Source organism: Protopterus annectens, chromosome 9.part0 (assembly GCF_019279795.1).
Source record: "Protopterus annectens isolate FY-2018-M chromosome 9.part0, PAN1.0, whole genome shotgun sequence".
NCBI lineage: Eukaryota > Metazoa > Chordata > Ceratodontiformes > Protopteridae > Protopterus > Protopterus annectens.
The window spans coordinates 977,821,932-977,842,508 of NC_056743.1; the positions used below are offsets into that span (position 1 = coordinate 977,821,932).

Genomic DNA, 20,577 nt, shown 5'->3' on the forward strand with positions numbered 1-20,577 from the left:
GATCAGTGACTGACAGTTTTCACTTTCAAGAGCTAGAAATGCAAATGATAAACAGTTTAGATTTTTAAACTGTTCCTAATTTTCCACAGTCATTGTAGATAAAAGCAACACTTTTCTGAAAAAAAATGAGTACTTGCCACTTTGTCTGTGTAGCTTCACATTATAAGTAATCCTCTCATCACTAAGCCTTTAGAAAAAAAAAAGTTTAATTTTAATTATTATATGTGCTCTATGTGCACTTTACTGACCTCGGCAAGATATAGCCTTGGGATGTAAAACTGTACACAGGAACTAACTTCAATGATTTATACTTTATATAAAATTTTTATTTTGTATTTTAGCTCTGTACAATATATGTTAAGTAGCTTGTTGTCACCTGTACTCTTGAAATACTTTATAAGCATTTTCTTTTTACTTAATTATTGTTGTCATAATAGGACTTATTTATCTGGGCCTCCACTCAAAAGAGTCTGTCTTCCCATTCAGATTTTAATGGCTATCGTATGCAAACTAATTACTTAATCAACACTGAAAACTACAGAAAGTGGAATGTTTTCTCCATGCCACACAGACTGAGACAAATTCCTTTCTGAATCAGTGCGAAATTTAATTAGGAAAAAATAGTGGGACTTTCATGATTTTGGACAAAGAAAATAGAAATGTAGTAGATATTGGGAGAAAAAAATTCTGGGTGAAGGTGCCTACATTGGAGGACGGAGATGCCTTTTAAAGCATCTTATGGCTTAGCTTGTTGAATCAAGAGCCACTATTACCAGTTAGTAGCCACATTAATTAGTGAACCTCGGCCTACCCAGCTCAAGAAGAAACAAAACCAGTACTGGTGTAATACACACACACACACACACACACACACACACACACACACACACACACACACACACACACACACACATACTCGGCCTATGAAATAAAGGAAGCGAGCCATGCAGGTGTAATACACTCCTCTTTCCTCAGCAGGAGTAATTATTGTCAGTGTTGTAGCAAAACTGACAGTAGAAGAGCTCTTAGTCTTGATTGATCTAATTACTCAGAATTCCTTTAGGAAGTGAGTATTGGAGCTTCTTTCGTCGTAGCATCCCTTAGAAATACTCACTAGCCATTGAATACTGTTCACAAACACTGCAATTCTGGATTCACGAAGGAGTAATTCCTGACAGCATTCCCAAGTAGAGACTATCAGGAATTGTGCACGGCAGCAATGCACGAGTCAGTGAAAGCAAGAAATATGAGTGCTGTTCATGGTGATGGGAACTTGTACAAGTGATGAATAAACAGAAACATTTTCTGAGAAATGAATTTTAATACCATTATCAATTTCTTCTTCTTTAGGAGAACATCAAAGACAAACTGCGTGCCATCCCAGTGACCCTTACATACAGCATCAAACAGGCCCGCCATAAAAAGAGGCAAGCACCAACTCAGCTGGATGCTCTAATGCCAGTGCTAAATGCTCAACAACTGAACACCATTAAAGCAGAGGTATGTAGCAAAGTGATCAGCACCTTTTAATCCTGATGGGTAACTTATCTACATGGGCTAGTTTAATGGACACCTGCATACTTCAGCTGTAATAGTGAATATGTGATTTATGTGGCAGACTGCGTGACATTTGGAAGTTTCTGCAAATGCAAAATTAACAGAAAACTTAAAAATAGTGTGTATGAGCATGTTTATGTTATCATACATAAAAACACCAGAAATGCATTGTGCAAGCATTCTATCACATATATAAGAATTAAAAAATATCAATATATTGGATTATGTTGAAAGTGATTTTAGAATGGGCAATCATGATGACAAGTTAGAATTCAGGGAAATTATTTGGCAGATAAAGTTGGATACTAGGACACCATCAGGTTTAAATGGGATTATTAATTTTAAACCAGTGCTTAAGAGAAGAAAAAATGGGACGTTGTGAATGAAAGTTTTGTTCTTATCTGTTGGTATTATATGCATCTGATCGAGTATAGTTTTATTTATGTCTAATTAACAAGAAGCCTGTCACATGTTTAATGAGTGTCACATGACATTTTGGCATACACAAGTATTCTGGATAGTATGACTGTTCAGCATGAAGAAATCTTCTGAATAAAGATGAAAGCGCTTACTACTTTTTAATAAATATGTTTTCATTTGTTTAGGTAGAGCTCTTCTGTATTTTTCCTTCCATCCCATTGTGAGAGAGAAATTATTGTGAATGAAGGGTGACCTTAATGACACAAAACATTGCTATTCGGATAAAGTATATTTACAAATGAATGTTTCACAGAACATGAAACTCTGATGTGTCCAGAAAAACTGCTTATTTAAATAAGTTAAATCAACAGTAAGACTTTAACTAGGATTTTATCTCATTAACATCTACGTGATGAGGAATGCCACACCTCTAGCAACCTGTACACATCTTGCATTCCAGACCATTTTTTGAAAAATAAACTTAAAAAGCATAAGATAAACAAATGTAAATGTTTTGTGAACACTAAAAGGTATTAGAACTGTACAAATGTCAACATTACCCGTGGGAAACATTCTTTTTAATGATAACAGTCAATTCATTCATAGTCTTTCTATAAATGCTATATTATAATGAACACAAACCTAAAATTATATTTTGCTACACTTTCACAAATTGTCATATCTTAGAAGTTGTACAACATAGACAAATACTGTTAGACTGTTTTTGTTAACCAGCCATAAACTTTCATATGACATCAAGAAATTCCTCTATGAGTGCATGTTTATTGAGATATTTAAAGAAATATGAAACATATGCTTAACTGCATAATTATAAATAAAAATAACACTAGATATCATTCAGCACAAATTTCCAAGACAGTTTTCTTCAACAACATGTAATTTCAGCTAATGTTATATGACAGTTTGTAAGTTACTTGGTTTTTGAAGTATTAACAACATATGTAAATTTCATTTGTTTTCATAGTTACTAACAAACAGCTAGCAATATCTCAAGTATAGTGTGACATAAAAGGACAATGACAATGACTTTCCCTGTCTCCTACCATGGCATATCACACCACACCCCTCAATATCATGTAAGGCTGTCAGATATGAAAACATGGACTTAAATATGACAGGATGAATAATAAATGACAGGCAGTGAGCCATTTCATTGCTGCAGGACATCCTAGATTAACAGTCTTGATGCCATTTTGTGAATTACTCCTCACACTTTCTAATATTGCTTATTATTGGCTGGTAAGGCCTGGATGCCATAAGGAGCTATGGGTGTGAACTGTAGGAGTACAAAATGGAGCTATAGGCTTGAATGAATTATGTACTCTGGATTTACCCATTCCTCATGTGTTGTGCTGTAGAACTGCCAAGTGAGTTAAACACAAGGGGTAGGTAAATACCCTGTAATTTAGATTTTTGAGTGCATTGTTGCAGCTGTATACTTTACATATAATGTGGATACATATCCTGTAATCTAGATGTCTGAGTATGTTGTTACAACTATACAGCTTGTATATAGTTGGCATTTGCATCATTCCTGCAACTGATATATGGAAATTTTGCCAACATTAATTGTCTCAAATAAAGAATCAGGGGCCATGATTTTTCATTGCCATAGTATAATGGAAGAAACACACTGTATATCAGTTTGGTACATTATGCTCTCAACCAGTTTCTGTTTTATCTTCTGTTTTTGAATGTTTTAGTGTTAAACAGTTAAACAAAATGTTAATTTGTACAATTTAAACTTCATTCCATAACATACACAGAGTAAAGCAGAAGCCTATTGAAATAAATAAGAAGCATATTTTATTAGATTACATCAAGCTAGCTTGGTTAATGTAACATCTCTAAACAATTAATGTAAATAGTAAGGTATCTTGTAAAAGAAATTGCAAGTCAAAGTAACACAGAGCAATAGACTCAGATGGTAGGCTAAGGACTCCATTGTTCACCTAGTATATAAGATAAGGCAAATTTTGGGGATTTGTGAGTGTAGTTCTGTGAGGTGGAATGCTCTACTGTGCTACATATCTGGGGGAGGATGGCACAACATGAGGGAGGAAAGTTGCCTATGGAAACATCATATTGGAGGGCATCCAGCGCATAGGAATGGCTGGTCTACATTGTGTCACCATGGTGAGATTATTGGATAGAATAATTAGGCATATAATTTGTATAGTGTTGGGTCAGTCTGAGTGACCACTTAGATGTGCCTGTGGCAGCAGAGTAGGTAGTCTTGTACATGGTTTTGGGGCACCAGATCAGCTGCACTGTTATGCAGGTAGATGTTCATCTCACCACTAAGATGAGTTCATGTGTTAGGAAGCTTCAGTGAATAGTACTAGGTAGGTTATTCCAACTGGAAACTGTACCAGTCAATGCCAGCGCACTGACATGAGCCACAGGCTTCAATCACTTATTGATGAGTAGAGGAAGCAGACAGCAGAATCATATAATTGACTGGAGGGGGGGGTCTGCCAGGATATGCCAGGTTTTAACTGGTGGAAAGTCCAAGTAGTTAAGCCTGGTATGGGTGAAGCCAGCCAGATGCTGCAGTTGCTGTGGGGAGGTGGTGAGAGCAGCAATAATTAACAAGTGAGGGAAAGTTGACAATGGCTACCATCCAATCAGTGATCAGTGAACAGGAATACAGGGGAATCTACAGTCCTTGACAGATGGCATGAGAATGATTCCCATTTCCATAGTATCAGGATAAGACGTTGGGGTGACTTCCACAAGTCTTTACTGAAGGGGTCAAGGTTGTCAGGGATATTTTTTATAGTAGCAGGTTGAAGTTCAGTGTCCACTGTTAACAGAAAGTCATCAGGTAACCAGTACTTTAAGATTTATTGGAATACTGTACCACCCCTTTGTAATCAGCAGAGGTGCTGAAGAATAAAAATAGCCATGTCAGACAAAGCTTGAAGTATATTGAGTGTATGAGGTCTAATTAATTCATGAATCCTACTCGAGATCCTTATTGGCCAGCAGTCAAATTCCTCTCATCCCTCACAACCTAATTTCTACTTATAATGGTTTCCTACATTGTTCAATTCCCATCACTAATGCTGATCCCACAACCTATTCAGAAAGAAAATATGTATTCAGTATACTCTGTAATAGCAATGATTGTAAACTTAGGTCACTGAAACATTTCCATTTTTTTTTTGTAAAAGGGGACAAAACACCTTTAACTCCACATGCAAGGGGGTTCACATCTGCACCACCTTCCTTAATATAACAAATGCCAAGAACACACCAATTTGGAGAAAGAGGTAAACTCCCAATAATTGAAAATTCAAATAAATACATTTTCAACCAAATAGCTTCTATTAACATGGTAATTACAAGAATACAGTCTGTGCAAAGACAAACAGGTGACAAAAGCAACAGAAGGTAGCAAATATTTTCTATCATCAGATGATCCCATATTTATACACTAAGGGTCCCACTCAGAAGTCACACATAGACTTACACATACACATATGCAAATGTTTATATATATATATATATATATATATATGTGTGTGTGTGTGTGTGTGTGTGTGTGTGTGTGTGTATGTATATACACACACACACACATTCTGATACTAGCACACGCACTTTCCAACACCTTTCTTAGAATGCCCACTTCATCATCTTCTTAACAGACAGTTCATATCCATAGGGAGAGTGACAGTATGCCTCCCTTCCATATAGGCATGCATGAAAAAGAGGAATTGCTTATCACTTTGCATGAGTGCCCATAATAGCCCATAATAGCCACACTTTTGGGCTTCAAGCATAGAGAAATGGTATATGAAAATCCCAAAATGTACATAGCATACCCCATAACTCGCATTCCTTTCAGTCATGTGCTTGTCCTGTAAAAGAAAAAAATAGCTTTTCCAGAGACTAAGCATGCCAGAATTATGAAATACTTCAAAGACAACTCTTGAAACTATTTTAATATTTGTTTATTGCTTGCTCAAGAATTGCTGTGATATTAAGCATTACAACACTGTATAAATTCAGCCAAGGAAGTCTGACACTGGCATACACATCACTACCACATTTATCTGTTGTTTACTACTTATGCTCATGCATGTTTGAAAAGCAAAAAGAATCAGTATGTATTTTCTACCATTTCTTGGCATCCCATAAGGACAGAATTAGGTGACCAGTTTGACTGTAAACGTATCAGAAGTTACAGTCTGGAGAACGTTTTGCTTGCTTTTGGTGCTGGCTAGTGGTAGGAAGTATGTACAATGCCAGTATGTAAGAGCACAGTTTTGTAAATAACTTGGGATCCCAGAATATTGTTTTCTTATTTTTCCATAAAAATCTATACATGCTGTATTTAGACAATTGTACCACTACATAATTTGTTGTGCATTGCTTTATGTATACAATGCATGCTTAATTGGATGCCTTTGGCTACTGTCCTTGCCTGCTTTTTCCAGGTCATAGCTGCAAAAGTAAAATTTAATTCCAAGCTTTCTTAATTACAAAGAACATAAAGTGCAAAAACTGTGGTAACAGCACAATCTTCATGAAAATGGTCACTAATAAAGGTTTTGATCTGCGTGTTCTTTTACACTTGATAGTCATACCATTAAATCATTTTTACTTGCATGGAGTCACAGAATCCAACACCAGTGAAACAATCAAGTCAATTTTCACAAAAGAATGATGAAGTTGGTAACAATTGGACCAGATCATTTACCCAGTTAACGATAAACAGCTGGCTAGATAGATAGATAGATAGATAGATAGATAGATAGATAGATAGATAGATAGATAGATAAATGCAAATCCAACAAGGGACAAGGAAGCCAGAGTGAGTCATTTTCCAATTGATTTATTCTGTGCCAAGTTTCCTCATTCAGACTGTGTGTTCTTTTATTAACACTTTTATTAAATTATCACTAAAGGCATGGGCAAATATACATTAATATATCAGTAAACAAACCATATTAACATGTTTCCAGTTGCATACATTATACATCACATATGTTTTCCTTCTTTGTAATTATCATCAATCCAATATTACAGAAATTGCTGAATCCCCACCTTCCCTTAAAGCCCATTGCTCCTCCTTTTCTCATGAACATTATTCTGCATGTATTATCCCCACAGTTTACATTTAAGTGTAATTTGCTCATTTCCTTTTCTAAAGATTCCTCTTCCAGTTCTTTTATTTATTTAATAATATACAATACTTCATATACAGTTGGTGTAGACTTTGATTTCCATTTTCTATTAATTGCTTTTTGGCAGCCAACAGAATTAAACTGAACAAGGCTTTGCTATGCCTAGGCAGTTCAGATCCTGTGTCCCAGTTCAAAATAATCATTTCCTTAGGTACACCCATAAGCTCACCTGTTATTTCTGACAGAGTACTCTGCATGGATTTTAAAAAACTGCCAACTCATCACACTCCCAAAACATATGTTCCCAGTTAGCTCTTTCTTCCCCATCACACCTTCAACATTTGCTATCTGTCTGAGATAAGATTCTTTAAAATCTGCTTAGGGTACAAAAATACCTACACAAACCCTTCCAAGCAAAGATCTGAAACCTTCTGTAATTTGTTGTATACATAGGAGCCACACATATACCCTCCCATTGTTCTTTTGTAAATTATTTTTCCAGTCTCTCTTCCCAATCTTTTCTAAACTCCTCTGATTGATTATTATAGTCATCATGCAACATTTTATATGCCTTACTAATTATCCCTTTTTTAGCAGCACTAAAAATTCTACCAGAGTAGGTCTTTTACTTAAGATTCCCCTATCTCTTTCTCTTTGCCTGTACTCTGATATCAATCCCTGCTATGGAAGGCAGTCTCTAACCTGCAATCCAAATGTCTTCTTGCCCTCATCCTATTCTATTACCTTTCCTTCTCTAGTTATGCTCCCAATTTCTTGGTTTCTTTGTAAGTTTTATCCAGTGAATTCCAAACTCTCTTGCCTATACTCTGTACCCTACTTGCAATCATCCCTATCATCAAAATCTCCTTTGTCCATTCTCATGTTGGGTTATTTATTAGAATAGTTTCTTCTACTTTATGACTATAATATTTTGCATGATTGTTATTGTTCTCCTTAAGGATCTCCATCCAAAATCTCACTCTGTCCTTATTTCTTGAATCCTCCTCATTTCATCATCATCCCTTTCCACTTTGAATTACAACCTTCTCCTTGTGTTATGTGCATGAGCCTTAACTCTGTAGCTCTAAAAAATCCCTTCAAATCAGGTAATAATAAACTACTTTGTTCTAATGGAAGGATCATTTTATCCCACCTAACCCTTACTTATCCCACTTGACCCTTGCCCTTTTCCCCTCCACTTTGTGTTAGATCTTGATCACATGAATCCTGAGTTTAAAATGACAGGCAGAGAAATTTTCAATGACAAAAAAAAAAAAAATTAAACAATTTATATGAGAAGAGGTGAAAATGCACCCAGTCACATGGATGAGGCAGTGTTTACAAAGTTTTATTTTGTATGATCGTTTCCCTGATATTAATGGTTCATCCTAAATGTTAATTAAATTTATGAAAAGTTTAATTGACTTGGTTGTTTAAAATGTTGAATATATTCTATGGAGTTAATTTCAGTGACTCCATACATGACTAACAAATGTAAGCAAACATACAGCAACACCTTCACTGGTGACCATTTTCATGAAGATTGTGCATTTATCAATGGTTTTTTTTTTTTTTGCACTTTAGTTTCTTTGTATTTAAGGAGATTTGGAATTAAATTTTACTGCTAAATATGTTGTGGGGAGGGGGAGTGGGCAGCAGTTTGCTAATTGATTTATAATTTATTTTTCAGTTAAACAAGCACAGGTAAGCATGTTTCCACAGAGCCGTAACTAGGGTTGGGCAAAGGAAGTGGTTACCACTAATGCAAGCTGCTAGGGTGTAATTGGTAGATGATCACAGTGCACAAGTGAAGGACTAGTATTGATTTCTAAAGCTGTGAAGATGTCACAGCTTCTTTAAGGAATGCTAAAGCTGCAGTTATAGCTGTGGTGCTCAGTTTGTTTTACTAATTAGGAAGCTGTTCATGTTAGAGCTTTTTACTACAGTACACAGATGAATTTGTCTTGGTCTTCTTTTTTTTGCTCCTCAACAGGGGTACCAGATGACCTAGCTACAGTTCTGGGTTTCCACTATAATCTGTTCAAGATGGATTATTCAAACAAATGCATGAGATGTATGTATTATATTGCTTGTGATGCTTAGAATTCTCAAAGAGGTGCTTATTTTGCCCTGTGTTTAAAAAAAAACTCGAACTAAAAGTATGGCAGCATATTTGCCAGTAAACTAAATAATGAAAACAAGTTACAGTATGTAGTATAACAAGCTATTATAAGTGGTGGGACTGGATAATGAAGCACACAGTTGTCCCATGATTTTTGCAAAATATTTCCATACTTTTGGCTAAAATTTTTAACTATTTTCTACTGGTCCTGCCTGTTAGGTGTTCACAGCTGGCCCTACCAATTAATAGTTTGTTCCTAAATCCATGTTCTATGTATCGCAGGTAATAGCATGGCCATTGCAGGTTGACAATTGCACTAGTTAAGTAACATATTCTTAGAAACCTGATACTGCTGTGCCATGGAGAATGAGAATGGGAGGCCAGATTCTGAACGCTTAGGAACAAGGCTATGTTGAGTGCACACAACTGCAAACTGCAACCTAGAACTCTCCTGGAAACACTGAGACTGCTTGATCAGCAAATGATGTGTCCAAGATGTTAAGACATCACAGTCTTAATAATGTATGAAAATAAGAATATCTCAAATAACAGCTGCATCTTTACTTCAGAATGAATAGCACAAAGATAAGCTTAACTGGACATGCATACATATGTAGGTCTGTGTACTGTAGCATCAATGCATTGCAGTTCCTCTTGCTTTAGCTACAGACCTTGGAAACAGTTATTTACTGCACTTAAATGTTAGTACTTAATTTAACAAAAATGGGTAAGAACTTATAATTAACCGTATATAAAGGTATTAAAATATTATTATCTTAAGTATTATTATCAGGGTTGTGTATACAGTAAATAATATGATTTTATGCTAAATGATTATATATTTAGTAGTTTTGCTGTATCTTTTAAATCAGTATCCCTACTCAGTGGTGAAATTCCTATGTTACTTGTAAATACCACAGTAACTATGAGTTCTGGTTCAGCTGCAGTTTCTTCCACCCCAATCACAATCTCTACAGGAGGGTCTTCTTAAGCAATCTGGACAGTTTCATTAGGGCTGCATTTGGTCTGGAGTAATAACTGGCATCAGCATATTCAATAATTCTGTTTCTATACTGCCATCGACTGTTTGGGACTTTAAATCTTTCTTGATGCAGTCCTCTGTCCTTGAGGAGTGCAAGGGATCATATATTAAAGCAAGGGTAGAGGTTTGATCATTCATCCTTCTAAGAGCATGGCATCATCTTGGGGGTTGCCATCTGTCCTTCTTTTGGTATAGCTCTAGTGAAATATCCATCTATGGTTGCACAGTTTGGATACTTGACACCTATAACTTAGCCATCTCATTATTTAGAGAGTGTTAGGCCTTTCAGTAAGTGGGCAGTATGGATTTGATTGGCATGGCTTCTCTAAATGCCATCTCCCACATTAAATGGACAAATTTAGAGGCCTTATCTGTTACTGGTTTGCTCTGCCTGCCACTTTCCAGCTGTGTAGACCTGTACTTATGTATACTGAGCAGTAGTAAATCTGCAACAAATTCTATTGGTCAGAATCCAGAATTGGTTGTTTTGTATCTGTCTCATAATGTCTGGTTTTATAAGGTCTAGATGGCACCTCAAGTTTCAGTTTAACAATGCAGATGTTATGTTGCTGGTTGCATTCACTTTACTTTGATACGCAAATTGCAAAAAATGAAATTTACTATCTTAAGCAAAAGCAGAAGCTAGTTAAAATGTATCTGTTTTTGATTGTTTGCACAAAGCATTCAGTTGATACTTTCATAGCTGGATGGTGAGGAGGATGATGTGAAATGTTTAATCTTGTTTTGTTTAGAGAGTGCTCGTAACTCCATAAATGTGAAGTGAAAAAAAAACTTTGTCACTGCAACATACCTCTCAACCTCTTAGAGCAAGAAATCTGGAAAAGCCATAAATAATGTGGGCCAAAGGCCCAAAAATAGGGACAATTTTTAAATATTGCTCTTACAAACGGGTATGAAGTCTGAATGTCAAATGTTTGTATTATTTTCTAACTTAAGTCCTTGATGATTTGGTAATGATTTGCCAGAAAATCACAATTTAAATACAAAAATAGATAAATAAAGCAACTATCTGTAAAGTGTCAACTGGAAAAGATTTCATATTTTCAGTTTCAGCTTGTCAACGTTCAACTGGTTGATTGGTTTCCTACAGGCAATCTCTACTTGGACAGGTTCTGTTAGCATGCTGGCAGGTTTTAAAGCATGTGTGGTCCTTTCTCTTTTCTCTTTCAATGTGGTTGTGCGATTGTTGAGTTAGAATATTTAAGAAATGGAGGAGACTGAAGCCCCCATATGGGGATAACCTTCTGAAAAAAAAAAAAAGCTCTTTGTTTCAACTAATTAAAGCGTTGAGTTCTTTGGTCTGCTTGAAGCTTCAGCTAGTATAAATTCATATAAATATACAGGAAGCCAGTTTTTTTATCAGCCTTATTGATATGACTTGACTCCCAACATCTACTTTAGACAACATACCTATCCTGTCAGATCTTTGCACCTCTAGCTGTACCTTAGCTCTAAGTATGGAACTCTATGAGCCTTGTTAAACTTTGGTTTAGCATCTAGTTCTAGCTCAGTCCAGGCCTAAATGCCCTTCAGAATACCAGTTTCATTGGAATAAACACTTTACCTGTCAACGGCTATGACAGCTTTTAGCTGTATCTTTGTTGTGTGCCATTGTTGGCTGTAGTGCCTTGATGGAATACCACTTTAACTCAGTCTGTATGTACTCACTGCTGTATAACCTGTTCCGCCTCTGTTTAGCACATACAGATCTCACATCTGCATTTTACCATTATAGGTAATGCACATTAATTAATAGAAATCACCTTCTCACATGTATGTGCCTTAAGATGCATCACTGAAAACATTTTGCTACAGGTGAAGCTCATATATCTTGTTCCATTTGTATGTTTATCCTTGCTCCCTTGCTTTCTCTAAAGTGATATGATTTTGCAAATACCTTCATTCACATTATGTAATTCCAAATGTCACATTGACCAGTTTCTTCATTTATTTATTTGTTTGTTTGTTTGATAGAAAAGTGAGTGGGCAGGTCCAAGAACCCCTTTCACACAGAAGAGATGAAAGAGATACACATTATGTGAAGTGATTGATAGGCAGGCAGTAAATATTGCTGACAGTGTAGATATAAAAACAATATGTGTGCTAGTGAATACAGAATTTATTGAGGCAATGACCATGGTTACTAAAGGAAGACTGACAAAGTAAATATAAATATTATCAGAAGCGTAGCTGGTTAAACCATGCCAGTACTATGAACCAGTGTCCCACCCCATAGTTCTTCAAATGAAAAGCCTGGTCTGCAAAGCTATGGAGAGGATCATTATGGAACTCATAAACAAAGACATTGGGGACCTACAGACATTGGATCCTACTCAATTTGGCTTTGTCAAGGGCAGATCCTGCCTTTTGAACTTGGTCGACTTTTTTGAAACAGTCACTAAGGCCATTGATGAGGGTAAGGCAGTTCACACAGCCTACCTTGACCTTGCAAAAGCCTTTGACACAATACCCCACTCGGGCATCATAGACAAACTCACCAGCTTAAATGTAAACCCATATGTCACAAGATGGGTTGCAAACTGGCTGAAGGACAGAACCCACAGGGTCAGAGTTGCTGGAGCTATGTCAGACTCTAAGCCGGTCACAAGCGGTGTCCCACAGGGCTCAGTCCTGGGACCCCTCTTGTTCGGCATTTACTTTTCCGAGGTACAGGCAAACATAGGAGGATTGTGGCTGACAAAGTTCGCAGATGACTGCAAACTGGGCGCCATAATTGATACTCAAGCAGACATAAACATCCTTCAGAGAGGCCTCATAGAAATGGATAATTGGTGCCAGAGCCATGGCCTTAAGCTGAACGCCAAAAAATGTATAGTCATACCCTTTGGGAAAAACAAGGTACCGACAAATTACCACATAGGCGGTAATCCATTAATTATGGAAGAGGTAATCAGGGACCTAGGGACCCAGGTTGACAGTAACCTCTCATTTAACACTCACATTGCCAAAGTGGTTAGGAAGACCTTCTATATTGCCCACCTTATCATGAAGGGTTTCACATCTAGATCAAGAGAGGTCATTGTGCCCCTGTACTCTTCTCTTATCAGGCCAATGATTGAGTACAATGCCCCATTTGGGATGTATCTCACCCGACACCTGCAGCAGTTGGAAAGACCCCAAAAGTTCCTCACCAAGAGGATAAAGGGTCTTAAATATATGTCATATGCTGCCCGACTGAAAAAACTCCAGCTCTATTCAGTCGCATACCGCCTACTCAGAGGTGATCTGTGCCTGACGTACAAGGCCATGTCCAATCCTGAATTAATGGACATGCTCCACCTCAGAAAATCCAAATCCATCAGAGCCACGAGAACAAGTGACTTAAACCTCAACACAGAAATAAATAGGATGTGCTGGAGGGACAGATTCATAACCCAGAGGCTCCCTACACTCTGGAACAGAATCCCAGTCCATGTTAGGCAGAGCCCCTCACTGAGTCTATTCAAGAGAAATCTCGACGAGTGGATGGGAGATCGTAGGTTTACCCCGGGGGTCATCTCTGTGTCACTACTAGACAGAGGCATAGTAAACTAAACCCTAAAAGGGCATAATATTCTCATCCTAAGGGGTGGTGTAAGCCACATACACTCTGGCTAAGCTTATAAATGCCTTAGGGCAGATAGTCTAGTACGAACCTATGAACCTAAAAAAGCACTTCCTGTAATAAGCCAATCATAATGGCTTATTACAGTTAGATCTATGCCCCCTCCCCTAGGCTTCCATTAAAGTGCAAAACACATCAACGTTCCTTCTACTGGCACACCAACCAGGTGGCCAGATGCATGACATGCTCCCCCCCCCCCCCCCGTCCTAGCCATTCAGGTCCCGTTTCTATGCCCTGCCTCCAACTCTCCTTCAATTTATTTTATTAAAAAAATGTCTTCTTTTAAACTGCAGCAAACCATTTGCTAGAAATGTATCAAACAGTTTCTACAGTTTTACTCTACCTGGAAGGAGCACTACAGTTTTCAGGTTTTAGTTAAAAAATAAAATATGTAGCAAACTGCTAGCTACAATGTAGAAAGCAGTTGCTATAGTTTAGAGCACACATGGAGTGCTATAGTGCTCAGGTTTGCCTGCAAAATTAAAGAGAGAGAGAGAGAGAGAGAGAGAGAGAGAGAGAGAGATCAGGATTGCCTGATCCTACCCCCAACACTTTGCGGTCAGGGCAATTTCCCCTCTTGCCCCATCCTAGCTCCATCCTAGCTAAGCTACTTATAAAGACTGACTAAGTAAAACAGATCAGGAAAAATATTTATTTATTCTTATCTATATTTTGGTAAGTTGGACCAAACCTGCTTGGTCAGGACATTTTTTAGAGATGACCCTGGGAAATCCCCCACAGTATTTATATATTCTTATTTATATTTCTAATTGGATTAACCCTGTTGGGTCAATACCATTTTAGGGGAGACCCTGTGAATTTCCCTACAGTATAACATTATAAATACATGAAATAAAAAAGTATTTTATAGTGTTATTTAATGTGTGCAATAAAAAATAATAGGATGTTACTGACTGCATGTCTATATCTAACCTCACTCTCTCTCTCTCTCTCTTTATATATATATATATATATATATATATATATATATATATATATATATATATATATATATATATACGGGTCCACTTCTAAATCTCGAAATACTGGAATCTTGAATTTCAGTATTTTGAGACCAGAATGTCTTCACCACACAAAACCGAAACTACAAAACAACAAAACTGAAAATATCGTAAACATAAATAAAATCCAATCCTGCCCTCAAATAAACACAAATACACCACATAACTCAAACAAACTAACATTACCATATGTTTTTGCAGGGGGGCACATACCAGACTACACCTAAACCGCATTCAGGAAATTCAGATTTGACAAAGTGCAGTTTTAAAAAAACTGCACTTTCGACATTCTGGTCTCAAAATACTGAAATTTGAGATTTCAGTATTTTGAGATATAAAAGTGGACCCCCCCCCCCCCACACACACACACACACACACACACACACACACACACATATATATATATATATATATATATATATATATATATATATATATGTTTAGTAATAGAAGTGTACATTGTTTCATATATATAGGCTTATTAAAATTTCACACTAATTAGGGAGGGGCAGTTGCAGAGGTAATACTTTCACTCTACCTAGCCTTAATCAGGACACACCTCAAGTACTGCATGTAGTTCTGGAGGCCATATAAGGAAAAATAAACCATCAGGCTGCTGAATAGAATTCAGAAGAAAGCTGCCAGAAAGATTAATGGAACCGAGGGGATAGAATATGATCAGAGGGTAAATGAGTTAGAGGTCCTGTCACATAAAACTAGAAAAGATGGCGAGGGCCATGACATTGTTGCACAAGATCATGTCAAGGAGATATGATGGGGTCATTCTGAACAAGGGCATAGGCTACAGAGAGAAGGAGACTGTACAGCAAATTGGTGGGACTGGCTACTCCCTGGTACTCTGAAATGCTTTTTTACAGAGAATGCTCTGGACTCATGGAATGGACTACCAGAATGGATGGTGGAGAGGAAATTCCTAGGGGACATAGGACTGGTGGAAAAAAGGAAAAAGAGAAGCCGGTGCCACTGGTAAAGAAGGATAAAACCCTGGCCTCTGTACCATGTAATACAGACTCATCTAGCAGCCCAGACACAGGATAAGACAGCTTTGGGGGGGACTAAGAGTAGTAGTTGGCTTACCTACCTAAGAGGGAAGGGCTGCAGTTAGTTCCTCTTGTTGCAACTAGGCAGACTTGCAGTAAAATGCATGCTGAGATTAGTATGCATGGATGCATGCAGAATAGTGTGCATGGATGCATGCACAAAGACACCTACTGAGCAAGCAACATCAAAAGGTACAACCAGCACATGGGGTGAGGGAGTTTCGTGTGGGAAGAGGAATCCACATGATTGTCAGAGTGGCCCATTCCCAAACATCTGGCTTTCACCTCCAAAAGAAATGAATGGGCTGATTTGGTTTTTACTCTGATTGGGGAATGGACAGGCCTGGCTCTTGCCCCATAGGAGGATCATAGGGGCCGCTCGGGTTCAGATAGGTTGGCCATAGGCTAGACTGTATGGATAACAAAATAGGGGTAAAGGCAGGGTTAGAAGACAGGTAGAATGTTAAATCACTTAAACTGGCAGACCAGATAGGCTCATTGTCTCCTTCTACCATCATGCACATGTATTGCAAGTTATGGTGTGGAAGGTAATATTGTAATCTCCAAAATACAGTACATGAGTTTTAAAGTTTTCATTAAGAATCAGTTTGCTTTAATGCAACTATCTGAATGGCTGGTTCTGAGAGGATTCCATGCTGGTGATGAGTAATTTTAAGGTATCAGCTATTCTGGTGAATGTAGAGTCATCAGCATATTGGATGGCTTGCATTCCACTTCAAATCAGGTAATCCTAAACCACTTTTTTCTACTGGAATAATCAACTTATCCCACTTAACTCTTGCCCTCTTCCCTTCCCAGATAAAATCATTCAACTCCTTATTAATTATTGTCTATGACTTCTATAAAACAAAAGGGACTAAAAACATTTTCACTGCTTGTATCTTACTATCCACTTCCATAAACAAGAGCTTCCAGTTTCTAAGTTTTTGTATTATCTTTTGTTTAGTTTCTTCCCACATATCCTTAGCTGCCATAACAGAAGCCTTTTTAATCCATATTCCTAAATACTTCATCTCATTATAGGTTCATGGGAGGTTACTAGGCTAATGGCTAAAGTGCAAGCCTAGCCTTATTTGTCCCAAGCTGCCCCAGTTGTCAGTAGTTAGATGAGTGAAGTTCACAGAGGTATGAGTCTATGGTAATTAATACCACTTGCCTCTGTCCACAAGGGACATGGGTACTACCACAGGAGTGAATTTACGGTCACCCATCCATTGATCTAGTTTGCATTTGAAGAGGGTCATGAGAATGGGAACCTTTTCCAGAGTAGGGGTAGTCTCTGGGAGATGTATCTATCTCTCCCAACGTGATTTGTTCATGTCAGAGGCTAGGTTAAGATCCCTGGACTGTAAGACCCTCGTGCAATTTGATGTATGAATGTGCAACATTTCTATCAGGGTCAGGTCAGAGACTGCACTGTAAGCCAGGCACAGGTCCCCTAGCAGCCTATAGGAGGCACAGTACAGTGACAGAGCTTTCAGTCTTTCCTCATAGGACTTGTTTTGTGTACCCTGTACTTTTTTTGGCAAGAAACCTCTGTGGTGACTCCAGCTGTTGCAGATGTCTGGTGAGATACATGCAGAAGGAAGCATTGTACTCAATTACTGGTCTGATGAGGCCGAGTATAATGGAATTTATAACATCCTTAGATCCATATGCAGTGCTTTTACTTATGAAATGTGCCACATAGGGGAAATTCCTTACCACTATAGATACGTGGTGGTCAAAGTTCAGATTGCTATTAACCTACGTACCTAGATCATGTACCACTGGGTCTACACTTAGAGGGTGCTGTCATGTTCCCATAAGTATGGGTTTTGCTGAACCAGTTCATGTGTGGGTACATAATTTACAGCTATAGCTTTTGTTTTATAGTCATTAATTGTATATCTTGAAAAGACATGGAACTGTCTCAAAATGTCCCACAACACTGAAATGTATTTTTCTGGATTTATCAGGTACAACATTTCTTGGTTACCATAGAATGATATCCGTGAATTTCTGAGTCCCATATTTCTTTTGTCAGTGGTTATAAATATAAAGCCAATACCAAAGAGGAAAGAGGACATCCCTGCCTGGTTTCTCTGTTCAAATGGAGCTGATCAGAGAGGAACCATCCCACTTTAATTCTTGCCTCCAATACTTCATTTATCCTTTTAATTAACGTTATTATTGTATCAGAGAATGCAAATGCATCCATTGCCCTAATCACAAAATCCCAGCTTACTTGGTCGAATGCTTTCTCTTCATGAAGACCCACCAACAGCAGTGATATTTTCTTACTTTCTGTTTCCCTCTGGATCATCACTGTTCTATTAATGGTGTCAAATGTTTGCCTTCTCAACACTAAACCACAGTGATCTATGGCTATCATTTTTGGCAACACCTTTGCCATTCCTTTAGCTAGTATAAACATAAACACATTATAATCATGGTTTAAAATTGAAAAGGGTCTATATGAAGCCGGGTCTGATGGGTCTTTGCTGTCTTTAGGTAGTACAGCCACCAGAGCCTTCTTCCAAGATGTTGATGATCCCCCTCCTTTTAAAATACTGGTAAAATCTTCCAGATTTGTATCACTTTCTTCCCTCCTAACGTTTAAACATCCACAGGTATACCCTCTGTACCCAGAGACTTCCTGGACATTGATTATACACCACCATTTTTATCTCACCTCACCCTGTCTTAATGGTTAGTTGTTGAGCCTCAGCTTTCTCTAACCCTGGCATACTTGAGTCTTCCACAAATATTCCCATTTGTGCTCTTTCTTGATTTCCACGTTTCTCTACTTTATACAAATTTTCATAACATTTCTAGAATAATTCTAATACCTCTACAGGATCTCTGGTTATTTTTCTTCTTAGAGGCTCCCTAGGTTTGGCAACAACCCCTTCTACATTCTGTTGCCTAAGTTGTTCTGCTAAAAGTTTTTGTGCTCTGGAGTTATTGACAAAAGGCAGTTGTATAGCAGTAATCTTTCTAATTTGTGGCTGGGTTGGGAGCAGTGCTGTACAGTGTAAAGAGCATATCATGACTGCCTTTCTAACGAAGCCCAGCAATATTACACTGAAAAGATGGTATTGATAATACATACAGTTTCAGTCACTTGAGCAATTACTACTTTGATGCAGGTGAGGAGCTCCTTACTTGTTCCCTGCCTGGGTGGGAGTGATTTTTCTTCCTTTTAAACTACACTGCTTCTGACTGTCAACAATTGTTATTCCGTCCTGTTTGAAACAAGCAGCCCCTTTCTCTCTCCCCTTAAAGCCTTTCCTTCTTGAGCAAATTAGTATTGAAGAGATGACCTAGTAAGCTAAAGGGGAGAGAGAGAGATGGGGGACAGTAAAAGAGAGAGAGTGAGAGAGAGATAGAGAGAGGTAAGTACTTTGAGTTAAGAGGGATATTTAATGCCATTCAAACTATCAGCTGGCTGAAAGAAAAAGGAGATACTTTGTTCTTCCTGACAAGGGAATTCAGTTTTGCAGAGATGGGACAGTCTGATATGGTACAATGTTAAGCTAGAATGTGTCCTTTAGAGCAGTTTAAAATCAGCAGTTCAGGTATATTCAGCTATCATGTACCACTCTGTCAGCAGAACAGACAGCAGTAACATTTTATAAACATATTTATAATAGCAGTCCGTTTAAGTTATAGTACTGTAAAATAAGGCATAAATAAATTAAAGGCAAGTAAAGGCAGTATACATTTCACAGCATTTTCAAATATTTATCCCTTCTGTGAGATAAAAGTTTTCATTCCTTTCTTAGCAAAACACAGTAGAATGTTTGACCACAGCAATGCCATTCACCTGGCAATTATCAAATTAATATCTACATTGAAGGGAGGTCTTCTGCAAAGTCTTCAATGTGCCACAGTAACTTGTAGATGGTAAGATGAAAAAGCAGGCTAAAGTTAGACAGTCATAGCCACCTAATAAACAGCTGTTTCCTAGAATAATTGGAGCTACACCTACAAATCAAAATCAATACGAGGCTTCTCATACAGGATAAGGTGCCCTGTCAGAGACTAAGGAATGTGAAATGCTAGCTAAGACAGTATTATATTGGCAGTTTCATGAGATATATAGGAAGAAGGTTATTCATGAAGGTGAATCTGTAGTCATTTCATAGTAGCTGTGAGGCACTACTTATTAATAAAGGTAATTCATTGGTTCAACCTTAGCATTTAACATTTCTAACATTACAGAGAAAAAATCTATTTTAACATCCAAACCATGGGATCAAGTTTCTAATGCTGGATGGAAAACCTTTCCTTGTCACTAGAGTAGATCATAACAGGCTTGTATTACTGAATGAGAATTGTTATTCATATAAATCATACATTCCCTGTCATTCTTTACTTACCAAATGCATGTTTTTGTTACCTTTCTAGTTGCACATACATTCATATCTGCCTTTTTTATGACATTCTTTGCAGTCTTTTAACTTACAACATCTGATGGGTTTGTGTGATATCTTTCCACAGTGAAAATATGCTTCCTTTTTATTACCTGTCACTTTTTGTTGCCATCGA

At 37.6% G+C, this 20,577-nt stretch overlaps 1 protein-coding gene across 4 annotated transcripts in view; it reads left to right on the plus strand.

Moving 5' to 3' along the window:
• The window catches only part of ITGA7 (integrin subunit alpha 7), an 849,563-nt gene that overhangs the window by 648,787 nt on the left and 180,199 nt on the right, over nucleotides 1-20,577 (plus strand). For all 4 annotated transcript variants that reach the window (XM_044083727.1, XM_044083728.1, XM_044083729.1 and 1 more), the window contains exon 13: nucleotides 1,351-1,500. In XM_044083727.1, the coding sequence (XP_043939662.1) occupies nucleotides 1,351-1,500 (150 nt within the window). The remainder of the gene's footprint in view (nucleotides 1-1,350; nucleotides 1,501-20,577) is intronic.